The sequence below is a fragment of the Melanotaenia boesemani genome, chromosome 18 (genome assembly GCF_017639745.1).
Source record: "Melanotaenia boesemani isolate fMelBoe1 chromosome 18, fMelBoe1.pri, whole genome shotgun sequence".
NCBI classification, from domain to species: domain Eukaryota; kingdom Metazoa; phylum Chordata; class Actinopteri; order Atheriniformes; family Melanotaeniidae; genus Melanotaenia; species Melanotaenia boesemani.
This window is the reverse complement of record NC_055699.1, coordinates 24035006-24049654: the sequence shown is the minus strand read 5'-3', so window position 1 is coordinate 24049654 and position 14649 is coordinate 24035006. Positions and strand designations below refer to the sequence as shown.

The 14649-nt window shown below is 37.7% G+C and overlaps 1 protein-coding gene across 10 annotated transcripts in view; it reads left to right on the top strand.

The window, feature by feature from the left end:
- The window catches only part of LOC121628724 (NACHT, LRR and PYD domains-containing protein 12-like), a 2607341-nt gene that overhangs the window by 43158 nt on the left and 2549534 nt on the right, over window positions 1-14649 (top strand). For 3 of the 10 annotated variants that reach the window (XR_006008219.1, XM_041967969.1, XM_041967970.1), the window contains exons 10-15: window positions 436-609; window positions 2102-2272; window positions 3722-3892; window positions 5369-5539; window positions 7021-7191; window positions 13436-13606. The exons of 5 other annotated variants lie outside the window; for them this stretch is intronic. Coding sequence is in view for 3 of the 5 variants with exons in the window: in XM_041967969.1 (XP_041823903.1) it covers window positions 436-609; window positions 2102-2272; window positions 3722-3892; window positions 5369-5539; window positions 7021-7191; window positions 13436-13606 (1029 nt within the window). In the remaining 2 variants the exon portion in view is untranslated. The remainder of the gene's footprint in view (window positions 1-435; window positions 610-2101; window positions 2273-3721; window positions 3893-5368; window positions 5540-7020; window positions 7192-13435; window positions 13607-14649) is intronic. 2 more of the 10 variants (XR_006008220.1, XM_041967971.1) reach the window with 2 other exon arrangements.

The window sequence follows — 14649 nt, the reverse complement described above, 5'->3', positions numbered from 1 at the left end:
TAATGTTTGTTCTGACTGAAATATTAAAACACAACATGTCCCAGTAACAAGTTCTGCTTCTGTCAACTCATCAATAAGTTTAATTACATTATCAGATGAAACATTAGACGTCAGTACAGCAGGTTTTTTTTGTCTTTAATAATTAATCAAACATCTCATTTTATCTACATATTCATGATGTTGTTTCTATTTTCTTCAAAATTCATCCTGATGTTTGATTTCCTTGAGACTTGAATGATGTGACTGCACAACATGAGTTTGTATGGATGGAGCCTCTGGTGGAGCTCCAGAGTTTATGAGCTGAAGTCACTACGTCTTTATTGAAGCTGCAGCATGTTGTTATTAATGTTAATGAGAACTTTTCTTCTCTGGTTCTGTTTGACTATTAATCTACATCCAGTTTGCTTCAGCTCACTGCTGTTATTCTTTATTCAGATTGGAGAGCTGCAGGTTGTCAGAGATCAGCTGTGCTTCACTGACATCAGCTCTGAAGTCCAACCCATCCCATCTGACTGAACTGGACCTGAGCTGGAACAAAAACTTGAAGACACCAATAGATGATCTTTGTAGATTTCTGGAGAGTCCACACTGCAGACTGGAGACACTGAGGTCAGACACCATGTTTTATTTGTTTATTTAGATAGAATGTGAAAGTTGTGCTGAGAAGGTGAACCTCTGTGACCCTGTGCAGGTGATTCAAACACAGATACAAAGGATGATTACTGAACAGCCATGAAGGAGAGAGGCAGGGAAGCTCCATCACTGGAGATAAATGCTGTTCTGTTTACCTGCTGTGTTTGTTTCTTCTGCTTTATTTATTCACAGCACAGAGTTGGTGTGAAGAGCTTGTGTGTGAATGTAATTTGAGAAACAGCAGATAAAAAATATGGAGCTAAATCACAACCAAAATGTTTGTTTAAAAACAAATTAACAGTGGGAAAACATAAGTTGATGTTTAACATTTAATCCTGGAATTTAAAGAAAAGAAAATTGTCTGATATAACAAACCTCTATCAGTGATGTGGGTTTCTCTCACAACCAGTCACTTTTGTAAAGGAAGTGTTAAACAAATCATTTTATTTCCCAAGTTCCCTGAAGGCAACATGATAAGACAATTTCCTTCATCCTCCTCTGTTGATGTCCTGCAGATCAGATCTGAGATAAAATATTCATAAGTGAAAATAAGGACATGAGTCTAATAAAATAAAATCTCTAACTAAAATAAAATCTCTAAATTAAAAAATCTAAATAAAAAAGTGAAGAATTCTAATAAATGAGGGAAACAAAATCAAAATTATGTTCAAACTTAAATTAACCTTTTAATATGTTTCTATATTTCAAACTACTTTTTTATTTCCAGCCTGGGTTTTCAGTTTCAACTAATTTAATACTAAAGAAGTGGAACAATAACTTTTACCAAGCAAATAGTAAAGAAGCACCAAGAGAATTTTCACAGACAGAATACCCTCACAATGTTCAGCAGCTCTGTGAGGGAGGAGGAGGAGGAAGCTACAGGAGATTACAGGGTACCACAAGGACTGATGTTTGTTCAGTATTTTCTGCTGGATGACAGAAAATCAGGAGGTTACATCAGCATTCATTAATCAGCCAAACTGATCAATCAGTCCACATCCGGTTGGTTCCAGCATGCTTATACGATTCTAATGTTTGTTCTGACTGAAATATTAAAACACAACATGTCCCAGTAACAAGTTCTGCTTCTGTCAACTCTTCAATAAGTTTAGTTACATTATCAGATGAAACATTAGACGTCACTACAGCAGGTTTTTCTGTCTTAATATTTCAAATAATAACAGCTCATTTTATCTACATTTCCATGATTTTTCTGTTCCCATTACCTTCAATATTCACACCGACGTTTGATTTCTTTTAAACTTAAATGATTTGGCTGCACACCATGAGTTTGTATGGATGGAGCCTCTGGTGAAGCTGCAGAGTTTAAGAGCTGAAGTCACTACGTCTTTATTAAAGCAGCAGCATGTTGTGCTTTATATTAATGAGAACTCTTCTTCTCTGGTTCTGTTTGACTATTAATCTACATCCAGTTTGCTTCAGCTCACTGCTGTTATTCTTTATTCAGGTTGCAGAGCTGCAGGTTGTCATGGATCAGCTGTGCTTCACTGACATCAGCTCTGAAGTCCAACCCATCCCATCTGACTGAACTGGACCTGAGCTGTAATGAGTTGGACGTTGCTGTGAAAGATCTTTGTGGATTTCAGGAGAGTCCACACTGCAGACTGAAGACTCTGAGGTCAGACACCATGTTTTATTTGTTTTATTTAGATATGATGTGAAAGTTGTGCTGAGAAGGTGAACTGCTGCGACCCTGTGCAGGTGATCCAAACACAGACACAAAGGATGATTACTGAACAGACATGAAGGAGAGAGGCAGGGATGCTCCATCACTGGAGATAAATGCTGTTCTGTTTACCTGCTGAGTTTGTTTCTTCTGCTTTATTTATTCACAGCACAGAGTTGGTGTGAAGAGCTTGTGTGTGAATGTAGTTTGAGAAACAGCAGATCAGAAATATGGAGCTGAATCACAACCAGAATGTTTCTCTAAAATAATTCAAATTGGAGAGATGTGAGTTGATGTGTCAAATCCCAATATTGAAAATTGAAGAAAAGAGAAAAGTCTTTCTTCACACAACTTTATCAGTGATGTGGGTTTCTTTCATTACCAGTCACTTCAGTAAAGAAAGTATTAAATCATTTTAGTTCCCAAGTTTCCTAAAAGCAACATGATAGGACGAGTCCCTTCATCCTCCTCTGTTGATGTCCTGCAGATCAGAGAGCAAACGTTTAGAAGTGAAAATGATATAAGTCTAAAAACTTAGTCTCAAACTAAAATTATAAATATCTAAATTGAAAAAAGTGACTAAACAAAAGTCTGAAAAATCTCAAATTTATTTTCAAAGTTTCATAAACTGTTTCTGATTTTTTTTAATAAGTTTTTCTAAACATGCAGAATGGACTTTCAATTTCAACTAATTCAATATTTAAGAAATGACACCATCAATTTTCCCAAGCAATAAGTAAAGAAGCACCAAGAGTTTTTTCACAGACAAAATACCCTCACAATGTTCAGCAGCTCTGTGAGGGAGGAGGAGGAAGCTACAGGAGATTACAAGGTACCACAAGGACTGATGTTTGTTCAGTATTTTCTGCTGGATGAAAGAAAATCAGGAGGTTACATCAGCATTCATTAATCAGCCAAACTGATCAATCAGTCCACATCTAGTTGGTTCCAACATGTTTATACGATTTAATGTTTGTTCTGACTGAAATATTAAAACACAACATGTCACAGTAACAAGTTCTGTTTCTGTCAACTCTTCAATAAGTTTAATTACATTATCAGATGAAACATTAGACGTCACTACAGCAGGTTTTTTTGTCTTTAATAATCAATAAAACAGCTAGTTTTATCTACATTTCCATGATTTTGTTTCCATTTCCTTCAATATTCAACCTGATGTTTGTTTTCTTTGAAGCTTGAATGATTTGGCTGCACAACACGAGTTTGTATGGATGGAGCCTCTGGTGGAGCTGCAGAGTTTAAGTGCTGAAGTCACTACATCTTTACTGAAGCTGCAGCATTTTGTCCTTAATGTTAATGAGAACTCTTCTTCTCTGGTTCTGTTTGACTATTAATCTACATCCAGTTTGCTTCAGCTCACTGCTGTTATTCTTTATTCAGATTGCGGAGATGCAAGTTGTCAGAGATCAGCTGTGCTTCACTGACATCAGCTCTGAAGTCCAACCCATCCCATCTCACTGAACTGGACCTGAGCTGTAACAAGTTGGACACTGCAGTGAAAGATCTTTGTAGATTTCTGGAGAGTCCACACTGCAGACTGAAGACTCTGAGGTCAGACACCATGTTTTATTTGTTTTATTTAGATACGATGTGAAAGTTGTGCTGAGAAGGTGAACCTCTATGACCCTGTGCAGGTGATCCAAACACAGACACAAAGAATGATTACTGAACAGCCATGAAGGAGAGAGGCAGGGATGCTCCATCACTGGAGATAAATGTTGTTCTGTTTACCTGCTGTGTTTGTTTCTTCTGCTTTATTTATTCACAGCACAGAGTTGGTGTGAAGAGCTTGTGTGTGAGTGTAGGTTGAGAAACAACAGATCAGAAATATGGAGCTGAATCACAGCCAGAATGTTTCTCTAAAATAATTAAAATTGGAGAGATATGAGTTGATGTGTCAAATCCCAATCTTGAAATTTAAAGAAAAGAAAAAAGTCTTAAATCACACAACTTTAATAGTGATGGGGGTTTCTTTCATTACCAGTCACTTTTGTAAAGGAAGTGTTAAAAAAAACATTTTATTTCCCAAGTTCCCTGAAGGCAACATGATAGGATGAGTCCCTTCATCATCCTCTGTTGATGTCCTGCAGATCAGATCTGGGACAAAATCTTAAAAGTGAGAATAAATATATGAGTCTAAAACACAGACTCAAACTAAATTAAAATATTTAAATAAACAAAGTGAAGAATTCTAATAAATAAGTGAAACAAAAGTCAAAATTATGTTCAAACTTAAATTAACCTTTTAATATGTTTCTATATTTCAAACTACTTTTTTCTAAATAATCCAGACTGGGTTTTCAGTTTCAACAAATTTAATACTAAAGAAGTGGAACAATAACTTTTACCAAGCAAATAGTAAAGAAGCACCAAGAGAATTTTCACAGACAGAATACTCTCACAATGTTCAGCAGCTCTGTGAGGGAGGAGGAGGAGGAAGCTACAGGAGATTACAGGGTACCACAAGGACTGATGTTTGTTCAGTATTTTCTGCTGGATGACAGAAAATCAGGAGGTTACATCAGCATTCATTAATCAGCCAAACTGATCAATCAGTCCACATCTAGTTGGTTCCAACATGTTTATACGATTCTAGTGTTTGTTCTGACTGAAATATTAAAACACAACATGTCCCAGTAACAAGTTCTGCTTCTGTCAACTCTTCAATAAGTTTAGTTACATTATCAGATGAAACATTAGACGTCAATACAGCAGGTTTTTCTATCTTTAATAATCAATAAAACAGCTCATTTTATCTACATTTCCATGATTTTGTTTCCATTTTCTTCAAAATTCAACCTGATGTTTGTTTTCTTTGAAGCTTGAATGATTTGGCTGCACAACATGAGTTTGTATGGATGGAGCCTCTGGTGAAGCTGCAGAGTTTAAGAGCTGAAGTCACTACGTCTTTATTGAAGCTGCAGCATGTTGTTCTTTATTTTAATGAGAACTCTTCTTCTCTGGTTCTGTTTGACTATTAATCTACATCCAGTTTGCTTCAGCTCACTGCTGTTATTCTTTATTCAGATTGCAGAGCTGCAGGTTGTCAGAGATCAGCTGTGCTTCACTGACTTCAGCTCTGAAGTCCAACCCATCCCATCTGATAGAACTGGACCTGAGCTGTAATGAGTTGGACATTTCTGTGAAAGATCTTTGTGGATTTCTGGAGAGTCCACACTGCAGACTGAAGACTCTGAGGTCAGACACCATGTTTTATTTGTTTTATTTAGATATGATGTGAAAGTTGTGCTGAGAAGGTGAACTGCTGCGACCCTGTGCAGGTGATCCAAACACAGACACAAAGGATGATTACTGAACAGCCATGAAGGAGAGAGGCAGGGATGCTCCATCACTGGAGATAAATGCTGTTCTGTTTACCTGCTGTGTTTGTTTCTTCTGCTTTATTTATTCACAGCACAGAGTTGGTGTGAAGAGCTTGTGTGTGAATGTAGTTTGAGAAACAGCAGATCAGAAATATGGAGCTGAATCACAACCAAAATGTTTGTTTAAAAACAAATTAACAGTGGGAAAACATAAGTTGATGTTTAACATTTAATCCTGGAATTTAAAGAAAAGAAAAATGTCTGATATAACAAACCTCTATCAGTGATGTGGGTTTCGCTCACAACCAGTCACTTTTGTAAAGGAAGTGTTAAACAAATCATTTTATTTCCCAAGTTCCCTGAAGGCAACATGATAGGACGAGTGCCTTCATCCTCCTCTGTTGATGTCCTGCAGATCAGATCTGAGACAAAACATTTATAAGTGAAAATAAGGACATGAGTCTAAAAACATAAAATCTCAAACCAAATTAAAAAATCTGAATAAACAAAGTGAAGAATTCTAATAAATGGGTGAAACAAAAGTCAAAATTATGCGCAAACTTAAATTAACTTTTTAAAATATGTTAATATAATTCAAACTACTTTTTTTTAATTTCCAGCCTGGGTTTTCAGTTTCAACTAATTTAATACTAAAGAAGTGGAACAATAACTTTTACCAAGCAAATAGTAAAGAAGCACCAAGACAGTTTTCACAGACAGAATACCCTCACAATGTTCAGCAGCTCTGTGAGGGAGGAGGAGGAGGAAGCTACAGGAGATTACAGGGTACCACAAGGACTGATGTTTGTTCAGTATTTTCTGCTGGATGACAGAAAATCAGGAGGTTACATCAGCATTCATTAATCAGCCAAACTGATCAATCAGTCCACATCCGGTTGGTTCCAGCATGCTTATACGATTCTAATGTTTGTTCTGACTGAAATATTAAAACACAACATGTCCCAGTAACAAGTTCTGCTTCTGTTAACTCTTCAATAAGTTTAGTTACATTATCAGATGAAACATTAGACGTCACTACAGCAGGTTTTTCTGTCTTTAATAATCAATCAAATAGCTCATTTTATCTACATTTCCATGATGTTGTTTCCATTTCCTTCAAAATGTATCCTGATGTTTGTTTTCTTTGAAGCTTGAATGATTTGGCTGCACAACACGAGTTTGTATGGATGGAGCCTCTGGTGGAGCTGCAGAGTTTAAGAGCTGAAGTCACTACGTCTTTATTGAAGCTGCAGCATGTTGTTATTAATGTTAATGAGAACTTTTCTTCTCTGGTTCTGTTTGACTATTAATCTACATCCAGTTTGCTTCAGCTCACTGCTGTTATTCTTTATTCAGATTGCAGAGCTGCAGGTTGTCAGAGATCAGTTCTGCTTCACTGACATCAGCTCTGAAGTCCAACCCATCCCATCTGACTGAACTGGACCTGAGCTGGAATGAGTTGGACGTTGCTGTGAAAGATCTTTGTGGATTTCTGGAGAGTCCACACTGCAGACTGAAGACTCTGAGGTCAGACACCATGCTTTATTGCTCTTCCTGCTTTGCTGCCATGCGGATGCTTCCTGCTTTGCTCTGCTTTCTGCTTGCATTTTTCTAATTTTTTTTCTTCTTTTTTCTTATCTTTACCGGCAAGAAATTTAGTAACAAGGACTCCTGGTCACATCACTGGAACGAATATATTTTTTGATAAACTTAGTTGATTGCCATCGGAGAACTAGTGGAATGATGTCTCCTAACCCTACAGTATCAGAGAGCTGCGCTGAGTGTGAGCAACTTTCTTTGAGGATAACACAGCTGGAGAAGAGGATTGAAACACTGCAAGACATTCGTGTGAATGAAGAATTTATTGACTCTGTAGTAGCTTCTGTACAAGCTACTGAGTTTTCAAATGGATTGAGTCAAATCTTCAAACGCGAAGGCATGTCGAATGTGGAGCCTCCCGCTACAGACCTGTCTGATACACTTCCCTGGATGTGTTTAAATGACATAGGAATAGCTGAGGAAAATCCCAAACCGGACCATTAGACTGATCTCTCCTTCTGGAACAGTGTTGGTGCCAGACCAAAGTCATCAACCCCGGCCAGAACCTGGTCTGATGTTGTTTGTCGCAGAGGTAAATCCAGCAGGAAATTTAAAGCTCCAGCACTCACTCCACCATCTGAAGTCTCACTGCATAATAAATATGATGTGTTGAGTCATATTAAAATGAATGATGATGAATGTAATGCAAGGATATATCAAAATTCAAGAAATAGCCCTAAAACTCAGCCCAGGGCTAACCAGGCCAGGAGGAGAGGCCAAAATTCCACAAACAGGAGGACTAGAGAAGCTATCAGCGCCTCCACACAAAAACAAATAGACACAATTCTGATTGGAGACTCTATAACACAGCATGTGAGGATGGCAAAGACGCAAAATCTAACACTTTGATACATCAGTCAGGGAACTGACAGAGATGTTGCCGACCATTCTGTCTTCACATCCAGATGGTATGAAGATTATTGTCCACACAGGGTCTTTTGATATTCTGAGGAGGAAAATTGGCTCTGAGATCCTGAAAAAAGACTTTTCTCTGCTGTTGGAGAGACTGTGTCAGTTTGGAGCACACCATGTTTACATTTCAGGACCCATTCCTACAGCAGGTAAAGGAATTGAACTTTTCAGTCGACTTCTTGGCCTGAACACATGGTTATCAAACGCATGTATCACCCATGGGATAAAGTTCATTGATAACTTCAATATCTTTTGGAACTGTAAGGAGCGATTCAGACCTGATGGTGTGCATCCAAATCTAACTGGATGCAGATTACTTGGTGCACACTTGCGTCATGCTGTTGGGACGGCAAACCCAAACATGAGTGTACAGATAAGAGCGAAGGACACAGCAGAGAGACGATCAACTCCCAGCTCTCCCCCCTCACCAGACCCTCTTCTCCACATCACCCAAGGTCTTCAATGGATGTCTCTATCTAGGCCTGAACCCCAGCGACCACCATCTACCAAGAAATACAGGGCTCCCCCTCCTCATCTTCCTATTAGATCATCTGTCCTGACCGAGCAGGACACGGGAAGATGTGCAGGAGGTTCCCAGAGCAGCAGAATTCACAACAAAGATAACATGCCATGATGCGTTCAGGGTCCTTGCTGTAGTTTTGCTACTACTGACAGCTGTTCTGAGATCAAGCCTGGATCCAGTAGGATTCCTGTGTTAGTTAGTAAAATAAGGAATTGAACACGGTCAGCTTGTGGGGTGAATCGATCTAATCTGTTAACTGTACCTTGTATAACTCAGAATACAACAGAGACCAGTGTAAACTTCATAAAGCTAGCTGTACTTAATGTTAGATCTCTGTCCAACAAGTCACTGTTAGTTAATGACTTCATCATTTCTCACAGTTTAGGTTTTCTTTTTCTGACAGAAAAATGGTTAACAGAAGACACAAGTGCTACAGTTCTTAATGAAACAGCACCCCCCCCCCCCCCCCCCATTTTAGTGTTATGAATAAATGTTGCAACGGGAGGAAAGGGGGAGGAGAAGTTGCCTTATTTAAAGATTCATTCCAGTGTAAAGAGATTTCATTTGCTGATTTTACTTCTTTTGTATATCTTAGTTTTATTTTAAGGGGCATTCCAAATTTTATTGATGAATTTTCTGAATTATTGTCGGTTATCTCTACTGATTTTAACCATTTCATCTTAACTGGGGATTTTAACATTCACATGGATAACATGATGGATGGTAATGTCAAGTAATTTTGTTCCATACTGAACATGTTTGGTTTGTGGCAACATGTAAAAGAACCGACCCACATTCGAGGTCACATTCTGGACCTGGTTATTTAAAAGGGTGTGGAAATTTCTTCTGTAGCGGTCACTGACTTGGCCATTTCTGACAATTTTTGTATTTTGTTTGATTTACTGATCACTCAGAATGTCCAACCAACCTGCTTCTCCGTTAGGAAGAGGTACATTAATGAAAGAACAAGTGCTAAGTTTGTGGAGGCCATAGCGATGTTACCAACAACCAGTGCAGAGTCAGTTGATGGACTCCTGGATCATTTCAATCTGAAAGTCTTGAATGTAATGGATGCTGTTGCACCGATAAGAATCAAGAGCAACTTGAGCAAACAGAAAACACCATGGAGAAACACCACTGTGGTTACCAGCCTAAAAAGAGAATGCAGAAAAACTGAGCGGAAATGGCGGAAAAATAAACTTCAAATTCACTATGAGTTGTACAAACAAAGCCTACGTAACTATAACAATGAGCTGTGCAAGGCCAGAGAGCTGCATTTATCTGAAATGATTAACAGGAATGTCAACAATTCTCGCACTCTGTTTGCTATGATTGAAAAACTTACTAATCCTCCTGTACAGATAAGCCCAGAGCTCCTTTCCACTGAGAAATGCAACCAATTTGCAAACTTTTTTAGCCAAAAAATTAAAACAATCAGACAAAATATTAATTCCACACAGTCAAACAAGAAAATTAGTCTGTGTCTAAAACCCGGAAATAATTCTGATGTCATGTCGCAATTTAAAATGGTGAATTTAAAAGTCCTACAAGAAACAGTTTGGCATTTGAAATCAACAACATGCACTCTGGACATGATACCATCCAACTTTTTAAAAACAGTTTTTACCTCAGTAGAAAGTGATCTCCTACTGATAGTCAACAGCTCACTGGCATCAGGCATTTTTCCCAAGTCACTAAAGATAGCTGCTATTAAGCCACTCCTAAAGAAAAGGACTCTAGACACCTCTATAATGAACAACTATAGACCTGTCTCTAACCTCTCTTTTATTTCCAAGATTATTGAAAAAAGTTGTATCATCAGCTTCATGACTGTTTAAATGAAAGTGGAAATTTTGATAAATTTCAGTCCGGCTTCCGACCTCATCACAGCACTGAAACAGCTCTGGTCAAAGTGCTAAATGACATTAGGTTTAATACTGATTCTGGTCAAGTATCAGTCCTGGTTCTGTTGGATCTCAGTGCTGCGTTTGATACTGTAGATCTCAGAATCCTGTTGCACAGGCTGGAAAACTGGGTTGGACTTTCTGGAGCGGTTCTTAACTGGTTCAGGTCCTATTTAGAAGGTCAGAGTTATTTTGTTACAATCGGCAGCTATGAATCCGAGCGAGTGGCCATGACTTGTGGAGTGCCCCAGGGGTCAGTCCTTGGACCTCTTCTGTTCAACTTGTATATGCTCCCTTTGGGTCAAATATTACAGAACTTTAGAATTAATTATCAAAGTTATGCAGATGATACACAACTTTATGTGTCTCTGTCACCAGATGACTGCAGTCCAATAGACTTAATGTGTCAGTGTCTGGAGCAAATAAACACCTGGATGAAGGAGAATTTTCTACAATTGAATGAAGACAAAACTGAGATTATTCTGTTTGGTAGCAAAGAGAAGAGGGTCAGCATTGGCAAACACCTGGAGACTCGGGCTCTTAAAATCACCGACCAAGTTCGTAACCTGGGAGTGTTGATAGACTCAGACCTGACTTTCAGCAGCCACATCAAAGCTGTCACTAAGACAGCTTTTTACCAGCTTAGAAACATCAACAGAATTAAAAGTTTAGTCTCCCAGAAAGACCAAGAGAAACTCATCCATGCATTCATCTCCAGTAGGCTGGATTACTGTAATGGTCTTTTAACAGGACTTCCTAAAAAGAGCATTAAACATCTGCAGCTCATCCAGAACGCTGCTGCTAGAGTTTTAACCAAGTCTAAGAGATCTGAACACATCACACCAGTTTTGAAATCTTTACACTGGCTTCCTGTCAGTCACAGAATAGATTTTAAAACCCTTCTGCTTGTTTACAAATCCCAGAATGGTTTAGGCCCGGAATACATCTGTGATATGTTCAGAGAATATAAACCTAGCAGAGCTCTTGGATCCAAAGACTCTGGTCAACTAGTCCGAACCAGAGTCCAGACTAAACATGGAGAAGCAGCATTTAGCTGTTATGCTGCAAACAAATGGAGCAAACTCCCAGTGGAGATTAAACTTTCACCAAATGTAGACATTTTTAAATCCAGGTTAAAAACATTTCTTTTCTCATACGCCTATGCATGAAATCTGCACGGTAACTTTTTTAACTTATCTTGCTTTTGATCATTTTAATGTAATTTATTATTTTATTGTGATTATGTGTTGATGCCTTTTACTATTCTAAATATCTGTATTGTCTTTGTTTTATGTTAAGCACTTTGAATTGTCCTGTACATGAAATGTGCTATACAAATAAACTGCCTTGCCTTGCCTTGCCTTATTTGTTTTATTTAGATATGATGTGAAAGTTGTGCTGAGAAGGTGAACTGCTGTGACCCTGTGCAGGTGATTCAAACACAGACACAAAGGATGATTACTGAACAGCCATGAAGGAGAGAGGCAGGGATGCTCCATCACTGGAGATAAATGTTGTTCTGTTTACTTGCTGTGTTTGTTTCTTCTGCTTTATTTATTCACAGCACAGAGTTGGTGTGAAGAGCTTGTGTGTGAATGAAGGTTGAGAAACAGCAGATCAGAAATATGGAGCTGAATCACAGCCAGAATGTTTCTCTAAAATAATTAAAATTGGAGAGATATGAGTTGATGTGTCAAATCCCAATCTTAAAATTTAAAGAAAAGAAAAAAGTCTTAAATCACACAAATTTATCAGTGATTTGGTTTTTATTTCATTACCTGTCACTTTTAAACTGGTAATAAAAAGGTATTAAACAAATCATTTTATTTCCAAAGTTCCCTGAAGGCAACATGATAGGATGAGTCCCTTCATTCTCCTCTGTTGATGTCCTGCAGATCAGATCTGAGACAAAATCTTAAGGTGAGAATAAATATATGAGTCTAAAACATAGACTCAAACTAAATTAAAATATTTAAATAAACAAAGTGAAGAATTCTAATAAATAAGTGAAACAAAAGTCAAAATTATGTTCAAACTTAAATTAACTGTTTAATATGTTTTTATATTTCAAACTACTTTTTTTTATTTCCAAACTGGGTTTTCAGTTTCAACTAATTTAATACCAAAGAAGTGGAACAATAACTTTTACCAAGCAAATAGTAAAGAAGCACCAAGAGAATTTTCACAGACAGAATACTCTCACAATGTTCAGCAGCTCTGTGAGGGAGGAGGAGGAGGAAGCTACAGGAGATTACAGGGTACCACAAGGACTGATGTTTGTTCAGTATTTTCTGCTGGATGACAGAAAATCAGGAGGTTACATCAGCATTCATTAATCAGCCAAACTGATCAATCAGTCCACATCTGGTTGGTTCCAGCATGCTTATACGATTCTAATGTTTGTTCTGACTGAAATATTAAAACACAACATGTCCCAGTAACAAGTTCTGCTTCTGTCAACTCTTCAATAAGTTTAGTTACATTATCAGATGAAACATTAGACATCAGTACAGCAGGTTTTTCTGTCTTAATATTTCAAATAATAACAGCTCATTTTATCTACATTTCCATGATTTTTCTGTTCCCATTACCTTCAATATTCACCCCGACGTTTGATTTCTTTTAAACTTAAATGATTTGGCTGCACACCATGAGTTTGTATGGATGGAGCCTCTGGTGAAGCTGCAGAGTTTAAGAGCTGAAGTTACTACGTCTTTATTAAAGCAGCAGCATGTTGTTCTTTATATTAATGAGAACTCTTCTTCTCTGGTTCTGTTTGACTACTAATCTGCATTCAGTTTGCTTCAGCTCACTGCTGTTATTCTTTATTCAGATTGGAGAGCTGCAGGTTGTCAGAGATCAGCTGTGCTTCACTGACATCAGCTCTGAAGTCCAACCCATCCCATCTGATAGAACTGGACCTGAGCGAGAACAAGTTGGACACTGCTGTGAAAGATCTTTGTAGATTTCTGGAGAGTCCACACTGCAGACTGAAGACTCTGAGGTCAGACACCATGTTTTATTTGTTTTATTTAGATATGATGTGAAAGTTGTGCTGAGAAGGTGAACCTCTATGACCCTGTGCAGGTGATCCAAACACAGACACAAAGGATGATTACTGAACAGCCATGAAGGAGAGAGGCAGGGATGCTCCATCACTGGAGATAAATGTTGTTCTGTTTACCTGCTGTGTTTGTTTCTTCTGCTTTATTTATTCACAGCACAGAGTTGGTGTGAAGAGCTTGTGTGTGAGTGTAGGTTGAGAAACAACAGATCAGAAATATGGAGCTGAATCACAGCCAGAATGTTTCTCTAAAATAATTAAAATTGGAGAGATATGAGTTGATGTGTCAAATCCTAATCTTGAAATTTAAAGAAAAGAAAAAAGTCTTAAATCACACAACTTTAATAGTGATGGGGGTTTCTTTCATTACCAGTCACTTTTGTAAAGGAAGTGTTCAACAAATCATTTTATTTCCCAAGTTCCCTGAAGGCAACATGATAGGACGAGTGCCTTCAACCTCCTCTGTTGATGTCCTGCAGATCAGATCTGAGACAAAACATTTTTAAGTGAAAATAAGGACATGTGTCTAAAAACATAAAATCTCAAACTAAATAAAAAATATTTAAATAAACAAAGTGAAGAATTCTAATAAATGGGTGAAACAAAATCAAAATTATGTTCAAACTTAAATTAACCTTTTAATATGTTTCTATATTTCAAACTACTTTTTTCTAAATAATCCAGCCTGGGTTTTCAGTTTCAACAAATTTAATACTAAAGAAGTGGAACAATAACTTTTACCAAGCAAATAGTAAATAAGCAATAAGAGAATTTTCACAAACAAAATACTCTCACAATGTTCAGCAGCTCTGTGAGGGAGGAGGAGGAGGAAGCTACAGGAGATTACAGGGTACCACAAGGACTGATGTTTGTTCAGTATTTTCTGCTGGATGAAAGAAAATCAAGAGGTTTACATCAGCATTCATTAATCAGCCAAACTGATCAATCAGTCCACATCTAGTTGGTTCCAACATGTTTATACG